Genomic DNA, 23,985 nt, shown 5'->3' on the forward strand with positions numbered 1-23,985 from the left:
AGGCGGCACCACACTGCAGCCCGCCCCGCTACAGCCCGCCCCGCCCGGCCAGGCCCAGCAGCGCCGAGCGGCGGCGGCGCGGCCCGGTAGGTGCGTGTGCGGCGCGGCTGGGCCGCCTGCAGGCCGCAGTGGGGCCCGGCCCGGCGGCGTGCGGGGCATCCCGGGGAGCCCTTGTGCTCGCTGCACCCCGGGTGGGCCTGAGCGGGTGTCGGTGGGCTGGGCGTTGGAGCTTCAACGCGTCCTGCGGTGTGAAAGCGGTGTGCGTCTGGGCTGCTCTTACCGCCGCCCTAAAGTGTTATTTCGTGCAGGATTCGCCGGCAGGAATGGCAGATGGTCGGGTTGTCTCATAGAAAAGGCTGTGAGGTGTCACCCGGCTGTCTGCGTGGTTGTCAGTCAGTGCTGTTTGTTTCCACATCACAGGGCCGTGAACTGAAGCGTTCCTCTCCAGTGCTGTAATGGACACAGAAAAATGGTGCCATCCCCACGGTGTGAATACATTCAGGCTGGGGGGAGCGCGGCCTGAGCAGTAATGTGTACACACACAGTTTGAATAGGGCTGCACTGTGGTTTCCTGTCACGTTGCTTCTGTTCTGCGAGGAGCTTCCTTTGGCCTGTCTGTGCATTAGGTGAAAGGCTGTGGAGGCAGTAACAGGTGTTGCGGAGACCTCAGACAAGAGGGGTCTCGTAGCTAAGTGGAAAGTCGACCACTGTGCAGATGTGTACGTTCCACAGAAGTGGTAGGATTTGGACCCAGTCGGGAGGAGAGACACCCAGTGTACAGGAATGCCATCTGATTGGAGGATCTGCTTTGAAAATGGTTGCTCTTCTAAGATTGCCGTGTTAGAACCGAGGCTGCTGTGGCGTGAAAGAGAAAGCGTTCGAGGTCTGCTGGTTCACATCTATGTTTGACTCAGATTTTCACAGCCTTTACAGTAAGCGGTGATTTCATGGCTTCCTGGAAGTGTCTCGTTATAGGAGAGGCTTTAGCTTTTGTTCCTGTGTTATCTGAAGTTTTTTGTCTCGCTTGCCGGTAGCAGGCTCACATACAGCATGTGATCCAAAGCGGTGGGGGAAACTGTCCCCACTCCTCAGATCCTTTGTTGATGTAGAGCCCAAAGGCTTCGTTCTGGGGTTTTGAAAATGCTCACTGTCGTGGTGGACATTACATCAGCTGTTTATCTTAACCTGCATTCACAAGTGTACCTCTGCAGATCATCATCCATTAAGCCTTGAGTCAGTGTCTTGTTTTCTTACTTGAATTATTTGACTGCATCTGGTACTACAGTGCAAAGCACAGACAAATATTCTCCCTGTAACCATACAGATTAATCCCAAATCACTAAATGTAGGAAATCTTTCCTCTGAAAATAGAAGAAAGGCACTTTCTCACTCACAGACACAAGCTGGTAACATGTGCGATTCAGCATCCCAGTTGAATCTCCTAGAGCAGCATCTTAGCTGTTACTGAGTTTGTCTCATGACTGATGGCAACGTGTGATTCTCTGCATCTGGTTTTCCTGGAGAGCTCAGGCTGTTTGTGCAGGGCTTCAATACTAAGAGCTTTCTTTGATTAGCTGGCCTGAAATCTGGAGGAAATCATCTGTCCCATCCCCCTGCCTGTCTACCTGTCAAAAGTTTCTCGTAGGACTTCAGATATTACTCCTCTGTAGGATTGGGTATGGAGCAGATCCTTTGGGTGTGAGCTGAGGAGGAATTCTCTGCTTCTGTGCTTATGCAGGGAGCACCTCTGGGATTCTTCTGTGGGTAAACGTTTGTGCTCTGTGCCTTTCCTCCTGGTCCTTAAGTTGCTGTACTTCAACAGAAGCCCTTAAGTGGAACTCTCTGGATGTTATTTGGATGTTTGAGGGTTTTAGTCACAGGTTTTTCTTTTTATCAACGCATTAATGAGAGACATCTTTGGTCACTCGGTGAACTTTACAAATCATGAGTGTTTTCAATGCTGTCATGTAAGTGGAAAAAAATTACTCATAGTTTTTGGATGATTAGCCAAATATCCCCAAAGGACGTTTGCCACACATAATGTCAGTGTACGTCAGAAAACAGAACTGCCTATCAGTGTTTGTGGCCTCACTGAATGAATGCTGCTTGATAATGGCTTGGTTAACTCGGGTCTCTGGGGACTGAACTAGCTGACATCCATTGCCAGTATTGTACTTAACTTGTGTGCTTTCATTTCATGCAGCTTTGTCACTCTGCTAGAATGGTGGGGAAAAATTAGAATAGAAAAAAGTGACTTAAGAGAGTCAACCAAAATTAAGTGTAATTTTGATGAGGGATTTCTTTTCTTTGTGATGTTTCATTGCTTTCTCTCATTTTGTATCTTCTTTGATCTTTACAGAAGGATGATTATGTTTCACTGTGAAAAGCTCAAGATGTCCAGCAGGCAGTAGGAGCATAGACTGGAGCTGGAAGGACTCTGTGCAGGAAATGACATTGTCAGACCTACAGAGCACTCAGTAAGGTGCATACAATCACTGTTTATTTTGCCATCCTTTGGAGGTATTAGTAGGACTGCAAATACTATCAAAGTCCATCTCTGAAGGGATTGATGTAGTATTTATAATTATAGCTATCAATCCCTGCCTGTACTCTTTCTTTCAGGAAGGCTTTTTTCTGCCTCTTCTCACACTGTTGTCCAGAGAGATGGCTGCAGCCCTCTGGTTCAGTGTGAGCAGCTCCTGCCACAGTACGATGGTTCCCATCCTGAACGCTTTGTGCAAAGATAGGAAAGAGGGTGTGAGTAAATGGGCAGCACTCCCAGTGAGTGGAGATCACCTCTGGAGTGGTGCAAGGATGTGCTGAGCAACGTTTTGCAGTGACCTGGAAAAGGGGCATGGTGCTGACTGTCACAATGTTTCCAGCTGGTTTAACATTATTTTAGGTGGTGGAGAGGAAGGGTGACTGGTGAATTGCAAATACAAACTGATTCATGTGGCCAGGGGAGCGGTCCTAAATTCACACACAAAATGAGTGAGTTTTTGGAGCTGTAATGACTACTTCTATGATGCTTTCTTCATCAGTAAAGAAGGCAAGGCATACTTTACCATGTCTCTTGCAAATACAAGAAGTAGGGAGAACCAAACTGCATTTCTGAGATGCAGGTTCAGAACACTTTGAGGGAACGTGTAGCAATGTGTAGTTAAGTGGTGGTTGTTGCAGTGTGGTTTGGATGATGTTACCTTGGTTCAGAGGACGACTGGATAAAGCTCATGATTAGTAAGTACGTGGAGCTGTGCCTGCTTCAAAGGTTTCTGTCCAGAGATGTGGAGGATGCTTGGAGAAGCACTGTGTGTTGGTTCTGTTCTTTCCTTGGCTTCTGCTTTTGACCTGTGATAAGAGCAGGATGCAGGAAGAAATGTCCTTTGGTTTCGCCCACTGTACTATTCGTATATACCCATCTAAAATCTATACAACTGGGAACTGTATAAGGAATTGTTTCCCCAGAAGTGGCAATGTAGTCTTGCATACATTCCTTCATCATATGTCTGCCAGGAGCATCTGGCTGCTGCAGGTATCTGGGCCTGTGAGCCACGAGAATATGCACATTACTGATGGAATTACTTCATCTCATTGACTACACAAGGAAATACCTACACATGCAGTCTTTTTAGAGGGATTAAAGAAGTCTGTGTAGACTCTGCTGTCCCTCGTCTTCAGGGGGTGTCTGCTGCTGAGCTGTATTTTTACACCTGTTTCAGTGTTTCTGATTCTGGCTTGCAGGGGCCCTAAACAATTACCTGAGAATAGCCCAGCAGGTCTGAATGCTTCAGGCACTGTGCAGAGCTGTTCAGCTCTTAATCTTTCTCTTCTGATTTCCCTGCTTCTTTATGTGTGCACACAGGTGCTTAACAACTTGTAGCTGGTTTGGTTACAACAGGATTAGTAAAAAGTGATTGAATCCACAGCTGGTTCTTATTTGGGGCACACAGTCTCGAGGCTGTGGGATTTGTGTGCAGACCTGCATGTGAAGAGATGGTGTCTCTTACTTCCTAAATAAATAGGGCTTGGGTACTTGAAATGCACTGTCACTTACAGTGTGCTTTTTCATATGCAAGAAGGGATTTGTACGTACAGGTAACATCCTTTATAGAAAAAGCAGATAGGCTTTGAGGCATAGGGTTTTGTCTTGCATCGTGGCATGAACAAGCACAAAGCGTAGACTGGGGCTTTTCTGGATTTCTGAGACAGTATTGCATTCCCTTCAGCCAGCCTGTTATTGCTTTTAAAGCAATCACGTGTTGTAGGCTCTGAATTTCTCATGACTATAAGGCAGTATCCCACTGCTGCTTCTAATGAGAGGTGAAGATGCCGAGGTCTGTCTGGGATCAGCCTATAGGAATGCAATCACATTTGATTGATGACCTTGGGCTGCCAGTGTAGTGTTTGTGTAAGAGCACTTGCATCTTCTAAGAATGACTTAACTACAAACGCAGTAGGTGCCAGGCAACTCAGATCCTGTTTCTGATGCTGCATTCCATAAAAGCACAAATTACCAATTGAGTTCATGCTCCCCACAGATTGGTTATGTTTTCACTATGTCTTCATGTAGTTCCAGTTAATACTGTCAGAGAAGCCTGGAGGTAGTTTTCAGCAGGAAACATTCACTTGATTGACTTTTTAGAAGATAGCCTGATATGGAAAAGTGTTCCTCTTTTGTCCCTTCCTTCCTAAACTTTCTGCTATTCACATCCTCCTTCCCAGCCAGGACTCATATTTGCAAAGGCCATCAGGCAATTTAGTCTGAGGGAGGTAAGTGGCTTCTCGTGATGTTTTTAAGAGTTGCCACAAAGTGAAAGCTATAGTGCAGAGCAGAACACCTGACATGGGCTTGGCAGTTCTATGGCAAGTCTCGAACATCCCTGAATTACTGCAATACAGAATGCAGCTGTTGCACTAAAATAGCTCCAACCAAAGCTGGTTGCAGTCTCAGTGCTGATCCATCACCCCCAGCTCCCACACCATGCCATTAGCCAGCAGAGATTTCAGCGAGCTTTATAGAATGAGTACATTTGTTCCTGTTTGACAAACATAAGGACTGCGGCACAGGAAAAGACACACTAACTTTTTGAAGCCAGAATATTGGTGACAGACCTCCAAGAACAGTTTCAGGTTATGCAGTTGTCACAAATACATACAGTAGTTTGGAACACTCTGTTCTGAGTCTCTTTGGTCGGTGAGCTGAAGCCTTACTTCGTGGAGGTCTTAGTCCAAACATTTCTGCAGCGTGACAAGCTTGACACTGACTGTAAATCAGGCATCTCCCAGCTTCAGTGTTCTGTGTTCCATGGAGATTTGGATTCTTACCCATTACATCATTATTTAAAATGATTGAGATGTCACTTCTGTGAACTTTTTGAACCAGCACAATTTTAGAAGTGTTTTCATGTTCTCTCTTGTCTGCTTAATAGATGATTTAAGTTCTGAGTAGAAAGGAGATGGTGCAGGTTTACTTTTGCTTTCAAATTTCCTAACCTGACAGTTAGCAAATGTATTTTTACTGCTACATGGACCAGAGTTTATTGTTATCTTGAGCCCTTAAAAGATGAAAGCTCAAACTGCAGTATTCTGTTTGCATGTCAGCAGAGCCCAATGTTTGCCTAACCTGACGTAAATCCAGCTCAATATGTCACCTGCTCCTGTGGTTTGCCTGGACTGTCTCATCAGTAATACCCTTCAGAGCCTTTGTAGAGCGATGTGTAAAAATAAGAATTTGTGGAAACGAATTATTTTAAAATAATCTTTACATTTCCAAATATGTCTGCTTTTATTTCCTAGAACTATGCCAAGAAAAAGAAAGCTGTTGGCTCAATTAAGCGCCCTCCAAAGCAACTCCAGCATCCCTCCTGATGCCTTGAAGAACACGACCACCACTCCTGATGGGAACTCTTCTCCAAAAAGCAGCAAATATTTTGCAACAGAGAAAAAACAGTCTTCCCAACTTGAAGCAGATTTCTTCAACCAGCCCTGCATCAGCCTGGCCAAATCCTTCCTGGGACAGGTAGGACTTAACACCAACGTTAGCTAATACATGCTGCAGTACAGTAATAATTTAGTGTAAAGGGATGATCTTTTTTTTTTTTGCCATTTGCCTCTGGGGCTTTGCTATTTTAGGAATAGTGTTCTCATTATTTTTCTTGTAAAATTCTGGTTAAATTGAAAACTAGTTATTAAATCTATTTTGGATGTAGTCACAGAGGTAATTTTTTAGGTTTAATTTACTGTCGCACTTCAGAATTAGTTTATTTTTTGTGGAGTTTCTCCTTTTTCTCTGGTTTACTGAAATACACCTTGCTGTTGGTGGTTTGAAGGTTGTTTAAGGCCAATTATTTTCCTTTCAGGTACTCCTTTATTTGTTTTTGGCTCCTGCTTTTCCCAGTGGAAAGTAATGCTATGCAGCCAGCATCATTTCCTTCTCTACCTCCATTTGATTATCTCGTGATGCTAATTGCATGCCAGGTCCTTGGCCTTTCTTGATTGATATCCACTGTCATATTGTACTGACATATTTTATTCTCATCTGGCAGTTCAGCAGCCTGCTTGGTCCTTTCTTTTACGCTGCCTTGTATGCTCTAAAAGTTGGATCTGCCTTCTTCTATTTTTGCAGTTCTGAATAACTCAGGATTACCAGTAGAGATGGTGATCACCTTCCCCACATTACTAACAGAAACATGTGAGGCAGCATCCACCTTGGCATGGAGGCCTCTGGGACTCCACAGCTCTGTTCACTCCGAAACCTGTTCTTTCTACCTTCAGTTTCGGAGGTTTTAAGTCATTACCTGTTCATGAAAGGACCTTCACCCTTATCCCAACACAGAAATGTTGAGGAATCTTTGGACCCCGCCTTTGGGAGAAGGGGAGCTAAACTGTGTCTCTTCTGCTCAGTGGGTCCTTCAAAAAACCCTCTTTTCATTTGAGAGAGCTCCTCCAGTGTTGTCCCTGTATAAAGTTTGACTCTGGGACCTTCTAAACACGATTGCAAAGTGTGTTTTTAGTTTCAGTGCTATGATCTTACCTTCTCTGAGTCCTCTTTATATCTTTATTACCTGTAGGGTGAAGAAACTCCCCGGGTTCTCTTTGCTTTAGATACTTCAGGGATTTGTTCCAGTAACTTTGTTTTGGCCTGTATCTCTGTATCTACCATCGGTTTTACTTCTGAAGGATATTGTCTTGCATGTAATGGACACCTTTGCTCTGCTTTGCTCCTGCCAGGTTTATTTTTGGTCTTTCTCGATGTCTCTCTCATATATCAAATGTATTTTCTCTCTTTATAGACATCCTGCTAGAAGTTTGCCTTTCCTGCTTGGCCTGCTGGCTGTCTCTTTTAAGTTCTTAACAAGCTTCCTTGTTTTATGTAGTTTCCCCTTTTTGCTGATAAGCCATACTGTAACAGATTATTTTTGGACCTTAACGCTTGTGGAAGGACACTGAATTTTATGCTTCGTGGTCATGAAGCAAAGTTGTTTTTCAGTGCTGAGTCTTCGGCAAAGAGTTCGGGTCAGTTTGAGAGCTTCGTCTTCTCTTGGGAGGTCCGATTACTCACTCAGCAAACTACTTTTTGGTGCCTAGAAAATACAGTCCGTGTCCCATCCTACTGTGAGATTCCCTGGCTCTGTATGATGATAGCTCAAACCATCCACTAATGCATTTTTTGGTGTCTCGGTGACTCTAACATTCATCTCCATTATTATCTCCCTAGGCAGATAATAACTTTACTCCTAATTCTATCCTTTTCCTATTTGGGCCTAGAATTACAAACCAGGCAAATTCAATGACATTTTTACATTTTCTTTGAAGTATAACGTACGTTCTCCTGTGACCCAATCTGTGCTCTTATTTTCATATAACTGCATGGTAGTTTAGTGTTTTATTATCTTTCTTCTACCAGATCTTGGTGCTTTCTGTACCAGTATTACTTATTACATTTAACTGTTTCAACTGTAGATATTTTGTCAGAAGAGTCAGGGAAATGCCTGCATACTCTTAAAACTGTAACCTTACCACTGCTTTTCATTGTACTGAAAGAGCAATTTGGCCACATGGGTGTGCTTTTGGAGTATTCACAGGCACCAGTGCTTTTCTGAAGTCATTGTTTTCCACAACAATAAAATACTGATGTTTTCAGTTATTTGGGAAATACTGTGGGGAAAGCATGAAATGCAGGAATTGCAGCTTTGTAAGGAGTTCACTGATTGTTTTATGTTCTTCAGGAGAATCTTTTCAGAGTTGTGGCTGTTTGTTTTTCTTTTCCCCATCTCCTTGGTTTTATTTAAGGAGCTGGCAGCAAGGAGGAGCACAGTGCAATAACAAAGACCTGCTGTTTCTGCCTGAGGCCAATTACCAGCTCTCCTGCACTGGTCCTGTCTGCTGTGCAGAAAACACAGAAATAGCACTGATACTTCAATTCTGGTTATCTCTATAGTCAGGTGCCAGGACTTTTTTGAAACACCTCTAGGGGGAGAGTCTGTCCAATCACAGTAGTTATTTAATTAACGCTGCTGTCCTATTTCTTCTGATTGAATGCATACACGTTCGTGCTGCTTTGTATCAGTGGTGCTTTTTTGCCTTAAACCACTTGCTGTCCTGGTGGTTTGGGGTGGGAATGCAGGAAAGAACCACAGAAGCAGTTCTGTGGGCTGTGCAGATTGCTGCTTTGTTGTACATATGGTCATAAATTTGTTCTGTATGATACTGCCCCAGCTACGCACCCCAGGCGTTTTGCTGGGTGAATGACAGGTAGAAACTTCTTGTCCTGGGATGTGGTCCAAACAGTAGAAATTGGAACAGCTCATGCCAGCTTACAGACTGCATTCAGAGAGTGAGAGGAGAGTGGGCAGTGCCATAAGGGCCCTCTTTCTGATGACTTTGCTTCCAGAAGCTTTGTGCTCTGGTTATTTTGCACGGGGGGCTGTTGCTAACTGATGCCCTCCGACCTCTCTTTCAGATTCTGGTTCGCAAACTTCCCGACGGCAGGGAACTCTGGGGGAGGATTGTTGAAACAGAAGCCTATCTGGGTGGGGAAGATGAAGCCTCCCACTCAAAAGGTGGGAAGCAAACTCAACGGAACGCAGCCATGTTCATGAAACCAGGAACTCTGTACGTGTATCAGATCTATGGGATTTATTTCTGCGTGAACGTTTCCAGCCAAGGTGAGTTGAAGCCAAAGGACATTCAGTGTCTGTGTGTTAGCTTCAAACACTGTGAGCAGGGCCCATCTCTGGCTACACGGCCAGGTGGGATTTTGGTCCCAGCTGTGAGTTCCATGAGCTGTTCAGGTGCAGAAATAAAGATCAAGGACTGGAAGGGTATCTTTACAGGATGGTGCTTTCAGTTTGGATGACCTGAGCTGCTGCCTTATCCGTGTGATCCTTCAGGGTGGTGGTGTAGAAAGAAACTTGCAGTCTAGTGGAAGTCTAAACCTTGGTGTACACTGTCATGAGAAGAAAGTCTTCTGTCTCCTGCCTTTATCTCCAGAAACTAAATGCCAGGGAAAACAAAAAGGTCTGCGATGTCTGAGCATTATCATCTGAGTTGTTACAGAAGCTTTTTAGCTGTTTTGCTATATCTTCAGGAAAAACAAACTAGAAAAGAAAATCCCCAAAGCAGGCTGTGACAGGATCTGTACTCCCCCTGTATTGCTCTCATGATAATAAAAGCAGTCCTTAATCAAATGATTCCCCTTTTAACAAGCAGCTGTTGCTTTCCTTACAGGTGATAGCTTTTGCCTCGGAAAAAAATGGTTTTGGTTAATGAGATACATTGAAATTGCGGTATGTGTTTCTTAAACACTGATTTTGTTTGAAAAATCTCAAAAAATTCTTTTCCACCATTTCCAAGATACAGCATATTGTGTATACCACAGCAGAAAGCGTTGTGACATTGACCATTAACCCCCTGGTTTTGGCCTTTGGACAGTAGCCAAGCAGAAAAACAGTGCCAGGTAACGGTGTGGGGGAAGAGCCTGTCTTCCTAAGTGGAAGTCTGGAGTCTGATGGATGAACACATGTGAAATGCATTACTGTGTCTCTGCCAAAGCTGTTCAGATAACGAAAGCAGAACGGTTCTTTGTTCAGAACGGGGCTCTTGCTGTTTGAAATACTGGGAAATAATAACGGGAGGAAGGGGGAATCTTTGTGTACATCACTGAGGTAAAGCTGCGTCCCATGGGATTTTACTGGAAGAGGCCTTCCTGTTGCTGCTGGGAGCCGGCTGGTGTATCTCTGCATTGCTTTGTGGAGAAATCCTAAATGACAGCCAGATATACCCAACGTCTCTCAGTGCACTGAATCCCACGGCGCATCTTGGCGCTGGCAGCAGAATCATCTTAGTACAGAGAGCCTTCCCAAGAGCTGAGAGGCACGCTGGGCTTCCCTCACTTCAGGAAGGCAGTAATTGCTGGTCGAGCTTCTCTTTGACTTTGCTGTGGTTTGTTTCTCGGGACTTTGCCAATGTGAGCATTTTGCTGCCAGACCTGAAGTAATCTGTTGTAAAATGGGGATCCCGGTGGTTCTGTACCCGGGCGTGGGGTCACACAGCGGGGATCCCAGACTGGGACTTTGAAGGAAGTGTTTTGGGAGCAGTGAGTCAGATGGGTGGAGAGAGGAGAAAATTTTCTTCTCTCCAGTGGCCAAGAGCTGTTGCCAAGAGTGAGAGCTGGAGTCAGTCCAGGGAAGGAGAAGCGAGCAGCACAGCCCGGCTGTGGGAATTCCTTATCGTTCTGTGATTCCTGGCTGCCCAGGGACAGAACCGGCCTCTTCCTTGTTGTCAGATCCCAGCGTTCAGCTCTAAATCTGCTCCTTACATGGAGAGACTCTGCTAGGCGTGGGAGGGCAATGTGTGGTGCTTCTGGGCTGGAGCACAGGACAGGCATTCCTGCCAAGAGCGTGGCAGCAGCAGTGTCTGTGTCAGGCAGCTGCTGAAGGCAGGTAGCCCTGGGAGCGAGCTGGGCAGGAGAGAAGGCTGCACAGAGAGAAGGCTGCACACAGAGAAGGCTGCACAGAGAAGGCTGCAGCACTCTGGCAGGCAGGAGGTGAGCCAGAAGGATGCAGCTACTGTTTAGTAGTTAAAATAAGACTGATGTGCAAGCACACCCAGCAGGTCCCAAACGTCCACCTATGGAGGAGTGGGCAGAGAAGGCAGTAGCTCATTGTGGCATCCCTGGGCTCCTGTCTTCCCCTGGCGGTGTTGCTCTCACTCTCACCCGTGCTGCACGTAGCTAGAAAGAGTTGGAAAGCTTTCTAGTGGAAATGCTCACAGAGCAGCCGGAGACAAATGCCAGGTACTCTGCTACTGCTGCGTGGGGGTCTGGGAGTGCTGCAGCTGCTCTCAGCGTGTGCCTTTATTCACATCAGCTCACAAGGACACACTCGAATTCAAGTGCCTGCAGTTTCCACTTGCATTTGTGATGGATGAGGGCTGGAGTGTAATTAGCCATTCCTCAGAATCTCACAGTCAGTGCTGGTGAGCGAGAGCATCCCAGTGTGAAGGATCTTACTGTGTGCATGGCTGAAAAGCAGAATTAGGACGTGGAGGATGTTCTTAAAAATCGAAAATGACCTTTGAGCTCTAGATCACTGTAGCAGCTTTTGGCTGCCAGATTAGCTTCATTCCCTTCCTTAGCAAAGGGAGTGCCTGCAAACAGATTGCGGACAGCTGTTGGAAGTGTTTGTTTCACGTAGACGGGCTCTGTGCAGTGCAAGGCAATAGGCACACCTGGCAACAGCAAGAGATCGGGCTTTCAGCTTGCGAGCTGAGAGCAGCTTGTTGTGGCACTACAAAATAGGAGAGGGATTCTATTTTGGGAAATTGCAGTCCTTGGGGATCTGCTGGGTTACAAGAGCCTCTGCCAGGCTTGAGCGCGGCTCCAGATGTTGGAGGCTGGAGAGGGAAAGGAAGTCCTTGCAGAGCAGCATCCCCAGCACGAGGCGGAGGGGAGGAATGCCGTGGGCGGCCCCGCACAACAGGCACTGTGTGGGGCAGCACACAGACTGCATTGCCAGGCCCTCACCGCACCCACTCAGGGTCAGAAGAAGACCTTCCCTGCTCTCTGATGGAAAATACTGGAGAAGTATTTCTGTCCCAGTCGGGCTGGAAATCCTCCTTGCAGGGGATTTTCTCTGCTTAGAGCTGTATCTTTGCTCCACCCTCACCAAAATGAGGGGGAGCAGTCAGTCCTGGTGGCTGTGGGGAGCCACAGGTTCCTAAGGCTCCTTCCTGGCAGGGTGATGAATCACACTGGAGAAGAAAATGAGTTTTCTTCACCTTTTGTCATGGATGGGGCTGTCTCTGCTGAAGCGATGCTCTCAGGGCTGTGCAGCCCCCTGCTACCCCAGCACCCATCTCACAAGAGCTTCCCTGGCACGAGGACGCTGACCTCGCTCCTCTGTACCACCCAAGGCCGTGTTTGTCACACCTACACCTCAGCCCGGCACTTGGATCAGTAATGCTTCCACCCAGGGCTCCTTTGGAGCGGCCCAGCTGCTCCCCAGCCCGCAGCTACACACCAGAAGCCCTCCTCCAGCCCAGCTCTGCCTCGTTTTGTTGGCAGCATCTGGACTTCTTTCTCCTCTCATTTGCTGGCTGGAGACCTTATCATCAGACTTTATTATAAATCCACTGGGTTTGGGAGCAGCTCTGGATAGTTATGCCAAAACTGAGCCATATATGTATTTATTCCCGAACATCGTGGTGACATAAGAAAAACCTCTTGCCCTTTGGCAAGTCTTGGAGCTGCAGCTTGGCCTAGAAACATCAGGAAGTGGGGGTGGGTGAGGGCAGATGAACCAAGGACACAGAGCTATGGGATGCTGGACATTCAGCATAGGGAAGGGAGTGCACTGACCCCAAGTTAGCAGCCTGAGGGAAGCACAGGCCCTGTGGCTGGATGCTGCAGGCAACTCCCTGCTCTGTCAGGGGCAGGGAATGGAACTGAAGTGCTTCTGCTGAGATGTTCCTTCCGAACAAACCTGTACTAACATATAGCTCTTTTTCTGCACAGGGGAAGGGGCTGCAGTCTTACTCCGCTCTCTGGAGCCTCTGCAGGGTTTAGATGTGATGAGGGAGATGCGCAGCGCTTCAAGGAAAGGACCCGCAAAGCCACTGAAGGACTGGCAGCTGTGTAATGGGCCCTCCAAGCTCTGCCAAGCATTTGGGATTGATAAGGCTTTTGACCAAAGGGACCTGACTCGAGATGCGGCCATCTGGATGGTACCTGGACAGGAGCTGCCAGGGGAGCAGGACGTGGTAGCCACGACCAGGATTGGTATTGGGAACAGAGGAGAATGGTCACAGAAACCTCTCAGGTTTTATTTACGGGGAAACAAATTTGTGAGTGTTGTAGACAAGAAAATGGAGCGAGAGATGGCAGCAATGGAACCCATCTCTTGCAGCTGATGAGTCCTGCAAGTGTGCCACCAACCAGGACTTGAGGAGGTCTCTCTTTAGGAGAGCCTCAAGCCGTGTTGGGGCAGCAGGAAGGGCAGCTTGGAGGTTTTTAACAATAAACATATTTCATTGCAGTAAGGTGGAATTTTATTCATGGGGCAGACTGGCACGAATCTCCCAGCCAGAACTGAGGTTGGATTTGAGCACTGAAAGCCACTTTCTCCCTTGTGAATGGATCCAGGCTCTGGTAAGGTGCATGACTGCTGAAAGCTCACCGCTTTGACCTGCTGTGCTGCTCCCCTTTCCGCTGGCCCCCAGGAGAGGCTGGCACACTTGGTTTCTTCAGCAGAATGCCAGAAGAGTGGGTGGCAGTAGGGCTGACAGAAAGTATGAGAGCTGGGTTTGATCGGTCTGGAGATGAAGAGGAGAAAGAAGAATCCTGCTGCTGACTACAGCTGCCTGGTGGGAGGGTGCAGAGAAGGCAGAGCCAGAGGTTTGTCAGAGGTACACAGGGACAGGATGAGATGTAATGGGCACAAGCTAGTAAACAGGAAATTCTCATTAGCTATATGGAAAACTGTTTCACCGTGAGGGTGGTCAAATGCTGGAACTGGGAGCAATCAGACCTCCACCAGACAAGCTCCTGAGTGACCTGACGTAACGCATTTTCTCTGAGCAGAATTTGGATAGAAGACCTCTAGAGACCCTGTCCAACCTACACCATTCTATAAAATCCAGTGGTGTTTTTGCTTTGTTTATTTTTCCAGCTGCTTTTGAGACCAGTTCAAAGCTTATGAGTGTGGGAGCCTGAATACAGAGAAAGAACCAATGCTGAGATCTCTGCCTCACAGCTCCTTCTGCAGAGCTGCAGCCTGCCACGAAGTACAGAGGGAGGGAAAAAAGAGGATTCAGGGGAGAATCCATAGGATTGCAGCCATGCTGGCAGTTTGCCTTGCACATGTGGCACCAAGCCCTGCAGCTACACCAAACAGTTGCTTGGGTCTCAGGATATAATGGCCACCAGTGTTAGGTTGCCTTGCACATGTGGCACCTGCCTGCCACAGGTTAGCTGCACGCTCCTCCACAGACAGGTGCCCCCTGCCTTACCTGTGCTGTGCTGCACCAAGCCACATCTTGCACAAATAACCCACTGCCAGACTGGTGGTACCACTGTGCTGTGCCCTGAGCTGCCCCTGGACAGGCTTTGTCTTTTCACAGCTGGGTGATAGCCCATTCCCCTTCAGTTCAGCTGCTCACCGGTAGCCCTGGTGGGCCTGGGGAGCGCCACATCCCATCAGTGACCTGTGTGGCACTTGGCTTTGTGCCTGTCAGCATCATCCCTGTGATGGCAACCGACAGGTGACAGGGATTTCTCCCCTCATTTGGGATTCTTGTGCAAGAAAACGCTCAAGTTTTCAAACCCCTTGATCCACCCCTTCCAAACAGACCTTGCCATGTCCGGCTCATTAACTCACCTTCAGATGCAACTGCTGGGGACTGGGTGGGCTGTGAGGCGCTACAGCGGTGTTGCGCTGATTTCAGCTCAGGCATCACTTTTGTTCCTCTGTAACATCCCTGCTTGCAGCTGCAGGGAAGGCTCACGGCAGGGACTGTGCTGAAGTAGCTGCCATTGGGTATCCAGTGGGTATCCATTGCGCTGCGGGCCCTGTGCTGCTCCTTGCTGGCTGCAGGTAAGTTGCACGATGCTCACATTTTCACCCCAAGTTGTGTGGGCAAGTGAAGCCCCTCTCACAGTCCTGGGTAAAAAAGCTCCGGTGTGCGTGCGTGTGGAATAAGGGAAAGTCTGAATGAGGAACCTGACTGCCTTCACACACCACACACCCCTGGAAGCCACCACCACGGAAGCAAAGATCTCCCCACCTCTCCTCGGGTACAGAGCTGCACAGCCACCCTGGGCTCTCGCTTGGTCTTTCCTTCCTGAACAGAGCAGCAATTGCCAGAGCAGCTGCTTTGGCCAGGCAGTGTGGGCCCAGCCCTGCTGCACCATCATAGCTGGCTTAAGTTCATGATGCAGCCAAAAAGAGTGGCAGCTGTCCATGCTGCTGCCTCCTGTTGTAGGCTTGGCAAAGCTGAATGAAGGTTGCTGGATCAGATGAGGAGGTGGAGCCATGTACATCCCTTGTTTTTCATCTGGACAGCTTTAATGCGGGCCAGCTCCCTAGTCTGCTTCCCTGCAGCCACAGTGGGGTGTGACAGAGCAACAAAACAGGCTCCAGAGGGGCAAGCATGACTGCCATTAGTCTGCAGCTTTGGGGAACTGATACAACGCTGCACCTGCAGCACGGCCAGCCAGGTTCGGTCCTCCTCAGAGCCAACCAAATTCCTCCCACCACAATTAAAAACAGACCTGCAAATCAGCCAACAAATGGGCTGCCTGGTGACAGCAGTGCCCCCACAGACACTGTAATTAGGGTTCTTGGGAGAGGAAAGCTGTAACAAGGCAAGCAAATCATTTGCATTCACAAAGCTGTTTACTTGTGATACTTGGCATTCCTATTTATGTCCCCACTGCTTCCAGATAAAGTGGTCAGACAGAATGAACTCCTCAGCAACCAGGATCGTTTCCCTAAAAGCCAGGCCAACTCCTCTCTGCCCTCAAGCAGAGGACAAGCAGTGGGGACAGGCTGCTCGTGGGCAGTGCCCACTGCTAAGTGGTGGTGGAGAGCAGGGAAAGCATCTCTGCTGCAAAGCATCCACCCACACGTCAGTGGCATTCCAGTAAAAGTCATGGACCACTCTCACCCATCTCAGTAGCCTCAGTGAAGGAGTAGTGCCAGGGAAGGTCTGCGAGACAGCAGCTCCCATGCTGTGATGGCGTGGCACGAATCCAGGCTGGGAAGGAGCACACTGCCCCTCAACAGAACTGAGCTGTCACGCAGGGAGAAGGTGTGAAATGGAGGGACAGCAGCAGGGAGCCTGCTGTACGTCGTGTGCTGAGAAGGAACTGGATTCATCTCATACTCCTTAGGCATCTTGTAGAACATCAGGAGTGAGGCAGGTTTCCACCAGCAGTCATTTTAAGAGGGACTGAAAAACTGAAATGACCGGGTCCTCGTGGCTGGTCACCACCAGCACGCTGCGGAACTTGTCGAACAGCATCAGCAGCTGCGAGCGCCGCATGTTCTCGTTGTACATGATCTCCTCCAAGTGGTGTCGGCCTCGGAAGTAGTGAAGCAGCCTGCGGGAAGGAGAGCAAGGAAGGCGTGGGCCAAAAGCAAACGCATGCAGCAAGGACTGATACTGTCACCCTCGAGCTCCTCTGCAATTGGACGCAAACCAGGAGGCGCTCGGGTTGTGTCCCTCATTTACAAGGGAAGTGAAATGAATTAAAGCTGCTCTTAGCTCAGGCCTCCTGCCTCGCACACAGAATTCCCCTGGAAAAGCAGCACAGGGACCATTTCCCACCAAATTCTCATCTCCTGAAGTACCCAATTCCCATCACGCTCACTTAGCCTCACAGCAGCTCTCTGGACGGATGCCCTGCTCCCATGCTGGCCTGGTTGGTAACAAGAAAACACAACCCTGGGGTCTTGCAAAGGTACTACAAGGTCTCCTAGCCCGGTGCATTTCCTGAGATTGTCAATAGTTTTAACTCTTGCTTTTAGAATTAAGAGGATATTTTTGCCCACAGCAGTCCATTACATGGTTGGTATGGGCAGGTGAGCACTGAGGTTGGATGAGCCTGGGGGTGAGGGGAGAGGCTGCAGCAGGGAGATGGCAATTTTAGGCACAGGCGCCCCAAAGAAGTAACAAAGTCCCAAAATAAACCCTAAATCTGACTCTAAGCCCAAGCCATGATGACTACTGGAACCCCCCAGTCCCCTCTGGTCAGTACAGCCGTCCCCTTGGTGGGCACCAACCTGTCACACAGCCACCAGAAGCCTCAGCCTTGCAGCAGGGCCCAACACAACCGCTGCTGGCTGTCCCTGCAGCACAGCCCTGAGTGCATGCTGACCCCCAAGCCAGCCCTGCACACAGGCTGCAGTTTGCTGCTCGGTCTCTTAACTGTCTTATCAACAAAGGAACCATAGCATGCATCGCTCAAAATAGTCCAGCTAGTCAAGGCCCAAACACACACATACCAGAATCACTCCTCCTGTTACACAGACACGTGTGCAGCTGTGTGTGTTGTACATCACACATTCTGCTCTGCGACTCATCAGTTTCTGCTCGTTTCCATACCCATCTGCAGCTCAGGGACATGCTGGCCTGCTGCTTTATGCCAAGTGGCAGAACACATCTCCCAGTGAGTATCTGAGTTAGGCCAACAGGCTTCCTTCCCGCGGTGGTTGGTACCCAGTGCACGGAGAAGCGGCTGTTTGGGAACGTGAGGGTTAATGCTGGAAAACACACTGCTCCCTGGAGGACCAATGGTAACATTTGCAAACCCTTGCTGAGGGCTTCTTATGTTCATGCTTTAGCTGCCCAGGGGATTAACATCCTTTATATCAAAAAATACCGACCTACCACTTCTTTCAGACTCCTCCCGCACCTGGACCACCTTCTACCTTTTCTCCCTTTCCTTTTGGCCCAGACACATTAGCTCTGATTTTCCAACAAGCACTGGGCACTGTGTACACCTGCCCCTGGCCTGCTTTGTATCACTGCTCAATGAGGGGCTTAAAGGCGATTTTAAAAGCACTGTGCTCTCTCTGCTCTACGAAGCTGCTCAGGCGACCGTCTCCTGGCACGACCATCGGTGCAAGTGATCACAACCTGCCTTTCAGCAGTCACACAGACCACAAAGGAGTTTTCCAATAAGTACATCCACCCTACATTCAGAAAGAGTCTGCGTTTGTAGCGGGTGAAGATGGAATAGTTTCCATTCCAATAAAAGCTAGAGAGGATATTATAGAACATCACAAAAATGCTGTTGGAAGACACCCCAGAGCCCGGCCCAGGCTTCTGCTCCAGCCGGACTGCTGCCAGCACTGGAGAACTTCTTCAGCCTTTTTTTTCACCCTGTTGGGCAGTGAGTATTTATGGGACCCAAACGAGGCATAAGATGGCAGTTTTTAGGGCAGCGATTTCTTTTGAGTCCTTCTGAAGCTGCACAAATACGTCTGCTGACAGATGGGTGCCTCCAGATCCAGATGCAGTGATGGAAGATTATTCCTTTCCATTGCACAGCACTGTTCTCCCCTCTCTGCTGCTCTACGATCAGCACTGTGGTGGTACAGCAGTTCCCTAAACTACTTCACACCAAAAAAAACCCCAACAAAAGCAACTATTTCACCTCAGTCATTCAAATAAAATTAGCTTATGTCTGGCCAAGGAGATATCCCTTCCACCAGCACTGCTTGAAGATGGAGCACAACAGTCCACAGCTTGATGTCACCTCTGAATATTCCTCTGTGGAGTAAAGGACTCCTGTTTCTCAACCTAAGAGCTATAAAGAAAATCCTTAGAGTGGCTCTGTGCCCATGGTCTGGGAGAGAAGCCACGAGCGAGGCCTCAACCTGCCTACAAAAGCACTGGCTGACGTGCAGTGAGGAACACTTTGTGCACATAACTGAAGATCTGGTTCAAAAAGAACTTGTGGCTTTCTCAAGTCGATTCTGGAAGGACGTGCCTCCCTCCTCCAGCAGCAGCTATGGAAACAACTTGGCTTTGAATTCTGGTTCAGTGCTGTGAGGGTTAATGCAGCCAACGCTGGAGCCAAGCTCCCATATTCCTCATGTCCCCTTAAGGTTTCTGCTTGCAAACACTGCTGTGCATAGCAATGGACAGACACAAGTCCCTTCTGTGCCATCTGTTTAATGAATACCAGGAGTTCAGAGGCATAGGCACGCAAAAATGTATCAGGCTGAACTTTACTGCCATGCTGAAAATAGACCATCCCTTTGTGCACACAAAACTATACTTGGAAGGTCAGTTACAGTATATTTAGTGCACTAACTACGCATTTATAGCAGGAATTTGTTCTGGGAGGCAGCTGATCCAGCACAGCTATTTGCTGTAGCACAGCCCTCATTAGGTGCTGCTCCTGAAGACGAAGCAGAAAGCAGAACTGATGCAGTAACCTTTGCTGGGGTAATGAGGAGGATCAGCTCATTCACTGTGGCAGCTTCTCTGCAATTATTTACACTCTCATTAAGAACCACAGGTTTACCCAGACGCTCGCCTCAGATTCTTCACAGCACAATATGAGAGAAAGTGCATACAGACCCACCAAGTCACACTGCCTCATAAAGTCACAAGTAACCGAGAGCATCTTGCATTAGCATTTCTATTTTTACACTCCAGCATCCTACCCGCAGGGCTGCTTTGTTTATTCTACCTTCTCTCTTCCTCACTGTTGACTTAAGAGTAAGTTACAGTCGTCAATTCCATCTACAGTGGAATGGAAATTCAGACTGCAGATGCCCGGGATGGCTCTGCTGAAGAACCTGGTGCATGGGCAATCTGCAAAGCAAACATCATTATGGCAGCTGCCTGCTTACTGAGCCAATTTGCTGAAGAAACTGAAGTCATTTTTGGCATCTGCAATTCAAAAGCTTTCCCACTGCTGTTTCACCCAGATGAAGAGGTGACAGGGAAGCAATCATGAGATCCTCTCCTCTCTCCAGGATAATTAACAATCTGCGTTGCCATTAAACCAGCCCGGTGTCCCCACAGAGTTTGTTTAAAATAGCACCTGTTATCATTTTGTTTTTCCTTCTCTTTTTCACAGGTTTTGTAACCACTTCTCCGCTAATGAAGAACAAACATTTCAAAGTTCTCAAGTGGTCCAAACGTTGCCACTCGAGCAGAGAATATCCTCTGAATAGTTTACAGAAGGTGGACGAGACGCCTACCCAGCAGCACCGCAGAGCTCTGCACAAAGACCTGAACTGAGCTGCAAACCAGGAGGAGCAGAGCAGGCTGCAGGGGATGTCCCTGCATTTGTAAAGGTCAGGAAAAGCTGCAGATCTCACCCCTGGCTGTTTTCTGCTCTATGAGTTTGCCAGCCAGTGAAAGCAGCCTTCCAGTGATGCCACTGTGTTTCGAAACGCTCAGGACAGAAGAGATTCCCCCTCCTTTTTCCCAGCTGTTAGGAAGTCATTCTGCTTTTCACAACAGCCACATCTCACTTATTTTAACTAGTGTTGAAATTTGCTGCTGCACAACACGACTTTAACCTACAGAGCTGACTAACCCACTCACACGAGCAGCTCATCTCAGCTTAACAGGCCTGGAAACCTTTGCAGGCTGTTCTGTGCAAGGATTCAGGCTGACATACCTCTGATGCTTTTTTCCTTTGTCTCCTATTTGTATGTAGTTTACAAACCTTAAGATAAATAACAGCTGTCTTGGAAATACTAACAGACACAAAATGACAGCACCAGCATGACTAGGTCTTTGCTTTGGGTGCTTACAATTATGTTCTCAAGTTAGGCAGTTATGTCTACCATGTGTGAACACAGCAGAACTGGAAGGCAAAAAGTGAAGGCCCTGTTGTCCAACCATGTGTCCTGATGCTCCTTCACCATCCAGAACCCTGTTAACAAGTGTTCCTGTGGCATATATATTAGTTTTTGTTGTAAAAAGCTGTGTGCGTATGAAAGAGGTACATGAAACAAAATCCAAATGATTTATCTTCCAAAATGCCAAGCTGATGGTATTCGATAAGAGCCCACACCTACCTGTCCATAACACAGCAAGGATGGGGAAAAAAGGTCACACTCTGCACTCCCTATTTCCTACCTTGCAAACATGCGAAGATCTTCTGGATTCTGGGCAGCAGGGACATTGAGGATCGCTTCCCGCTCGTGTTCCAACAAGCTTGCCAGGAGATTCTCTGTCATCCTTTTATTCAGGGGTGAGTCCCCGCCAGGTATCAACTCAGCGCTGGAATTATCCATGCTGGGACTTGTCAGAGTCATGTCGTCACTGCTAGCTATCAGGGGAAGAGAAGAGACACAGAATTCCTATGTTGCTCAGCATAACGAAGGAAAGATTATCATTTCAGGCCGTACCTATGCAGTCTTTCCAAGCAGTCCCCTCAGATTTGTAGAACAAAGAAAGTGGGTCTGGAAACGCTACGTGTAACTGCAATTTGTGATACGACAACGTAGGGATTTTCTCAATGGGAAAGTAAAGTGTTTCAACAACACCATCAATTTATGTGGAAAACTGCACTTCTGGAGCCTATAAACAGTCCATAAAATATCTGAAAAGAAAACTCCCAGCCAGCTCTGCTGGAACACCATGAAGTGGTAACACAAAAAGCCTAACAACACAGAAGATGGAAGCATGCAGCAAGCAAGGCCAAGAAGCAATATCCTCTTGTGAGTGAGCCAAAGCAAGCAGATTGCAGACTTATCAGACTGATGTTCCAAGAGTTCTGCCCTAATACACGAGCTGCATAAAGCTGCAGGTTGCACAGGGAATCTCTCCCACCATTCAACCTCAGTGTTGTTTGGCATTCTGAGAACACTGCTCGTAACAGCATGGGCAGGCACATCCCGGGATGTCGGCATTGTATCTCATCTGCCCTCTTGAAAATATGCTTTCCTGGAATCACCCTGAGGAATGGCACTGAGGAGATTAAAGAGCCCAGGGAAAGAGAAATCAGCCATTGTGAGCCCTGAGTTTCCTGAAGGCAGCTCTGAGGCCCACAGAAACAAATACTGCTTGTAGCACATTCTCACTATGCTATTCCTCTCCTGCTAACCAGAATCCATGCAGCAACAGCAGTGCAGAGGACCACTGCAGTTACTCTTTAGTACAGCAAGGAAGTAGGAAGTTCCCTGGCAAAAACGCACTGAACTGCCTCCAATAAGTACTAACATTTTTGACGTGACCAAATGAGATCATAGCAAATTACAAAGAACTCCTTGAAGCACTTAAGACATCTACCAATGCTGAAGAACTCTATGTTGAAGAAGGACTGGTATTCGTTAGCAAGCACCCCAGCAAAGACAAGTTATCTTACTGCTAGGACCTGTCACCCTCGGCACTGCTAAGAGGAGGGCTAGAAGTGAGCTGCAGTCTGAACAGCAGAGCAAAGGGGGCTCATACTTGGAGAACCAAAGCTGAGAGCATTGGGGGTGCTTAAACTTCGGCCTCCAACTCTGGCAGTGAAGGGCATGTCTTCATCCTGGGCACGGAACTCCTCCTCGTTCGGGGGCACCATCAGACAGACGTACGTGTGGAGCTGAATGAGGAGCCGGTGTTGGAGCATCCATATCACCATCTGAATGAGCTGAGTCTGCAGAGTGAGAAATGAGGTATTAAGTGCTGTGAAATGAAATACTGGAGAAAAAGCAACGCTCAAAGCCTAAGAAATCACAAGGAGAAATGCTTTCCAAGACACAGAACAGCTCCACATCTGCTCTGAACCATTAGTCTGCACTTCCCATCACAAGAAGGTGACCGAGCATGCATGTCCATTACACCACAGCCTCCATGGATGCTTTGGCTGTAATCAGACCTTTAATGACCAACACCTCTTTATGCAGCACTAACCAGCTCAGCCAGCATCCTCACACCAACCAACCCTGCAGCCCAGCAGAGCTTCAGCACCCACTGTGTTCTATCAGAGCCCCCGAGTGCCCTCAGCACACAATGCCAGCCATATGAACACTGTCACACTTCACACTGCAGCCATACAAACCCACATGGAGCTGTTTGGTCCTCTTCCAACAAAACAGTTCAGGAGGTGCTAAAAAAGGGATAATCATCCTTTCCAGAGATGGAAGAGATAAGAAACAAATCACTGAGGTGCACACCTCCATGGCCAAGGCACTGGGATCGGTTTGGGGGCCCATGACAGTCAGAAATCCCCACAGGGTTAATCCAAAGCAGTCACATTAAAGCCCAGCTTCTCCCAGGAAGGCGGGGAGAAGGCGAGGAGGCAGGACAGGGCCGGCATACTGTCACCCATTTGCCCACTACCTCTCTACAATATGAGGGCAGGCCAAAGGCACCTCACTTTCCATGGTGCGGATGGGCAAGAGTGAGAGTGCCAGGAGATGTTAAACCAACATGCAGAAAACCTCTGTATTGCTGAACAACTGCACAGCGCCCCAAAAGTGATGCTGAAAGCATGGGGTGGGATGAGGGAGAGGCATCTGTAGGTTCCTGGCATAGCCTCTATTCAGGAGTTTCAGAGGAGCATTCAAAAGCCATTATGGTGTCTGAATTTCTGCACAAAAAGCCTTTTCATTTCAGTACAGACAACCCTTCCCGTAGCTAACAGCTCTGACAACACTGAATCACTGACAAAAGCTGTTTGGGGATTTCATAGCAACCAGTGCTGTTTTGGTGAGAGACACGCAGAATGAGCTCAGACAGAGAAGGAAGCTGGAGCTCCGCTGCATTCATCATCAGGAGAACGGCCAAATCTCAATGAAAGCCCCAAGCTGAAGTTCATCAGCCCACATCATTTTCCTTTTTCCACAAGTCACTTCGTTTTCAATTCCTCCTTTGCTATCGAATCACAAAAGAAACGCCTCCTGCCTGCAGATAAGCCCACACCCCCTTGCCAGGGATTGCTACTTTTTGAGGCTGAACGGATTTTAATCTTAAAACACATCATCTGGGATCGCCTTCAAACACTTCTTTTCCAGAAAAGGCATA

The 23,985-nt window shown here is 47.9% G+C and overlaps 3 protein-coding genes across 9 annotated transcripts in view; 1 reads left to right on the top strand and 2 right to left on the bottom strand.

Moving 5' to 3' along the window:
• Nucleotides 1-15,294, bottom strand: part of RHBDF1 (rhomboid 5 homolog 1) — a 69,421-nt gene extending 54,127 nt beyond the window's left edge. Inside the window, exon 1 of the mRNA XM_046900703.1 lies at nt 14,877-15,294. The gene's annotated coding sequence lies outside the window, so the exon portion shown is untranslated. The remainder of the gene's footprint in view (nt 1-14,876) is intronic.
• Nucleotides 47-13,535, top strand: MPG (N-methylpurine DNA glycosylase). The gene is made up of 4 exons (XM_414945.8): nt 47-86; nt 5,797-6,019; nt 8,963-9,167; nt 13,016-13,535. The coding sequence occupies exons 2-4, from the start codon at nt 5,801-5,803 to the stop codon at nt 13,408-13,410; spliced, it is 819 nt and encodes a 272-aa protein (XP_414945.4). The 5' UTR covers nt 47-86; nt 5,797-5,800; the 3' UTR covers nt 13,411-13,535.
• A 580-nt stretch (nt 15,295-15,874) lies between the features above and the next one.
• NPRL3 (nitrogen permease regulator-like 3 (S. cerevisiae)) overlaps nt 15,875-23,985 on the bottom strand; it is a 41,951-nt gene continuing 33,840 nt past the window's right edge. For all 7 annotated transcript variants that reach the window (XM_040647482.2, XM_046900709.1, XM_046900708.1 and 4 more), the window contains 3 exons: nt 22,426-22,615; nt 21,109-21,301; nt 15,875-16,600 (listed from right to left, as the gene is read on the bottom strand). In XM_040647482.2, coding sequence (XP_040503416.1) covers nt 16,435-16,600; nt 21,109-21,301; nt 22,426-22,615 — 549 coding nt within the window. In that variant the 3' untranslated portion in view covers nt 15,875-16,434. The remainder of the gene's footprint in view (nt 16,601-21,108; nt 21,302-22,425; nt 22,616-23,985) is intronic.

This window comes from Gallus gallus, chromosome 14 (genome assembly GCF_016699485.2).
Source record: "Gallus gallus isolate bGalGal1 chromosome 14, bGalGal1.mat.broiler.GRCg7b, whole genome shotgun sequence".
NCBI classification, from domain to species: domain Eukaryota; kingdom Metazoa; phylum Chordata; class Aves; order Galliformes; family Phasianidae; genus Gallus; species Gallus gallus.

Bases quoted from the DNA above. Each gene is read 5' to 3' on its own strand.
- MPG (XM_414945.8), top strand. From the start codon at position 5,801: ATGCCAAGAAAAAGAAAGCTGTTGGCTCAATTAAGCGCCCTCCAAAGC. The intron at 6,020-8,962 runs GTAGGACTTAAC...CCTCTCTTTCAG, and splicing joins CCAAATCCTTCCTGGGACAG to ATTCTGGTTCGCAAACTTCC. The intron at 9,168-13,015 runs GTGAGTTGAAGC...TTTTCTGCACAG, and splicing joins CGTGAACGTTTCCAGCCAAG to GGGAAGGGGCTGCAGTCTTA.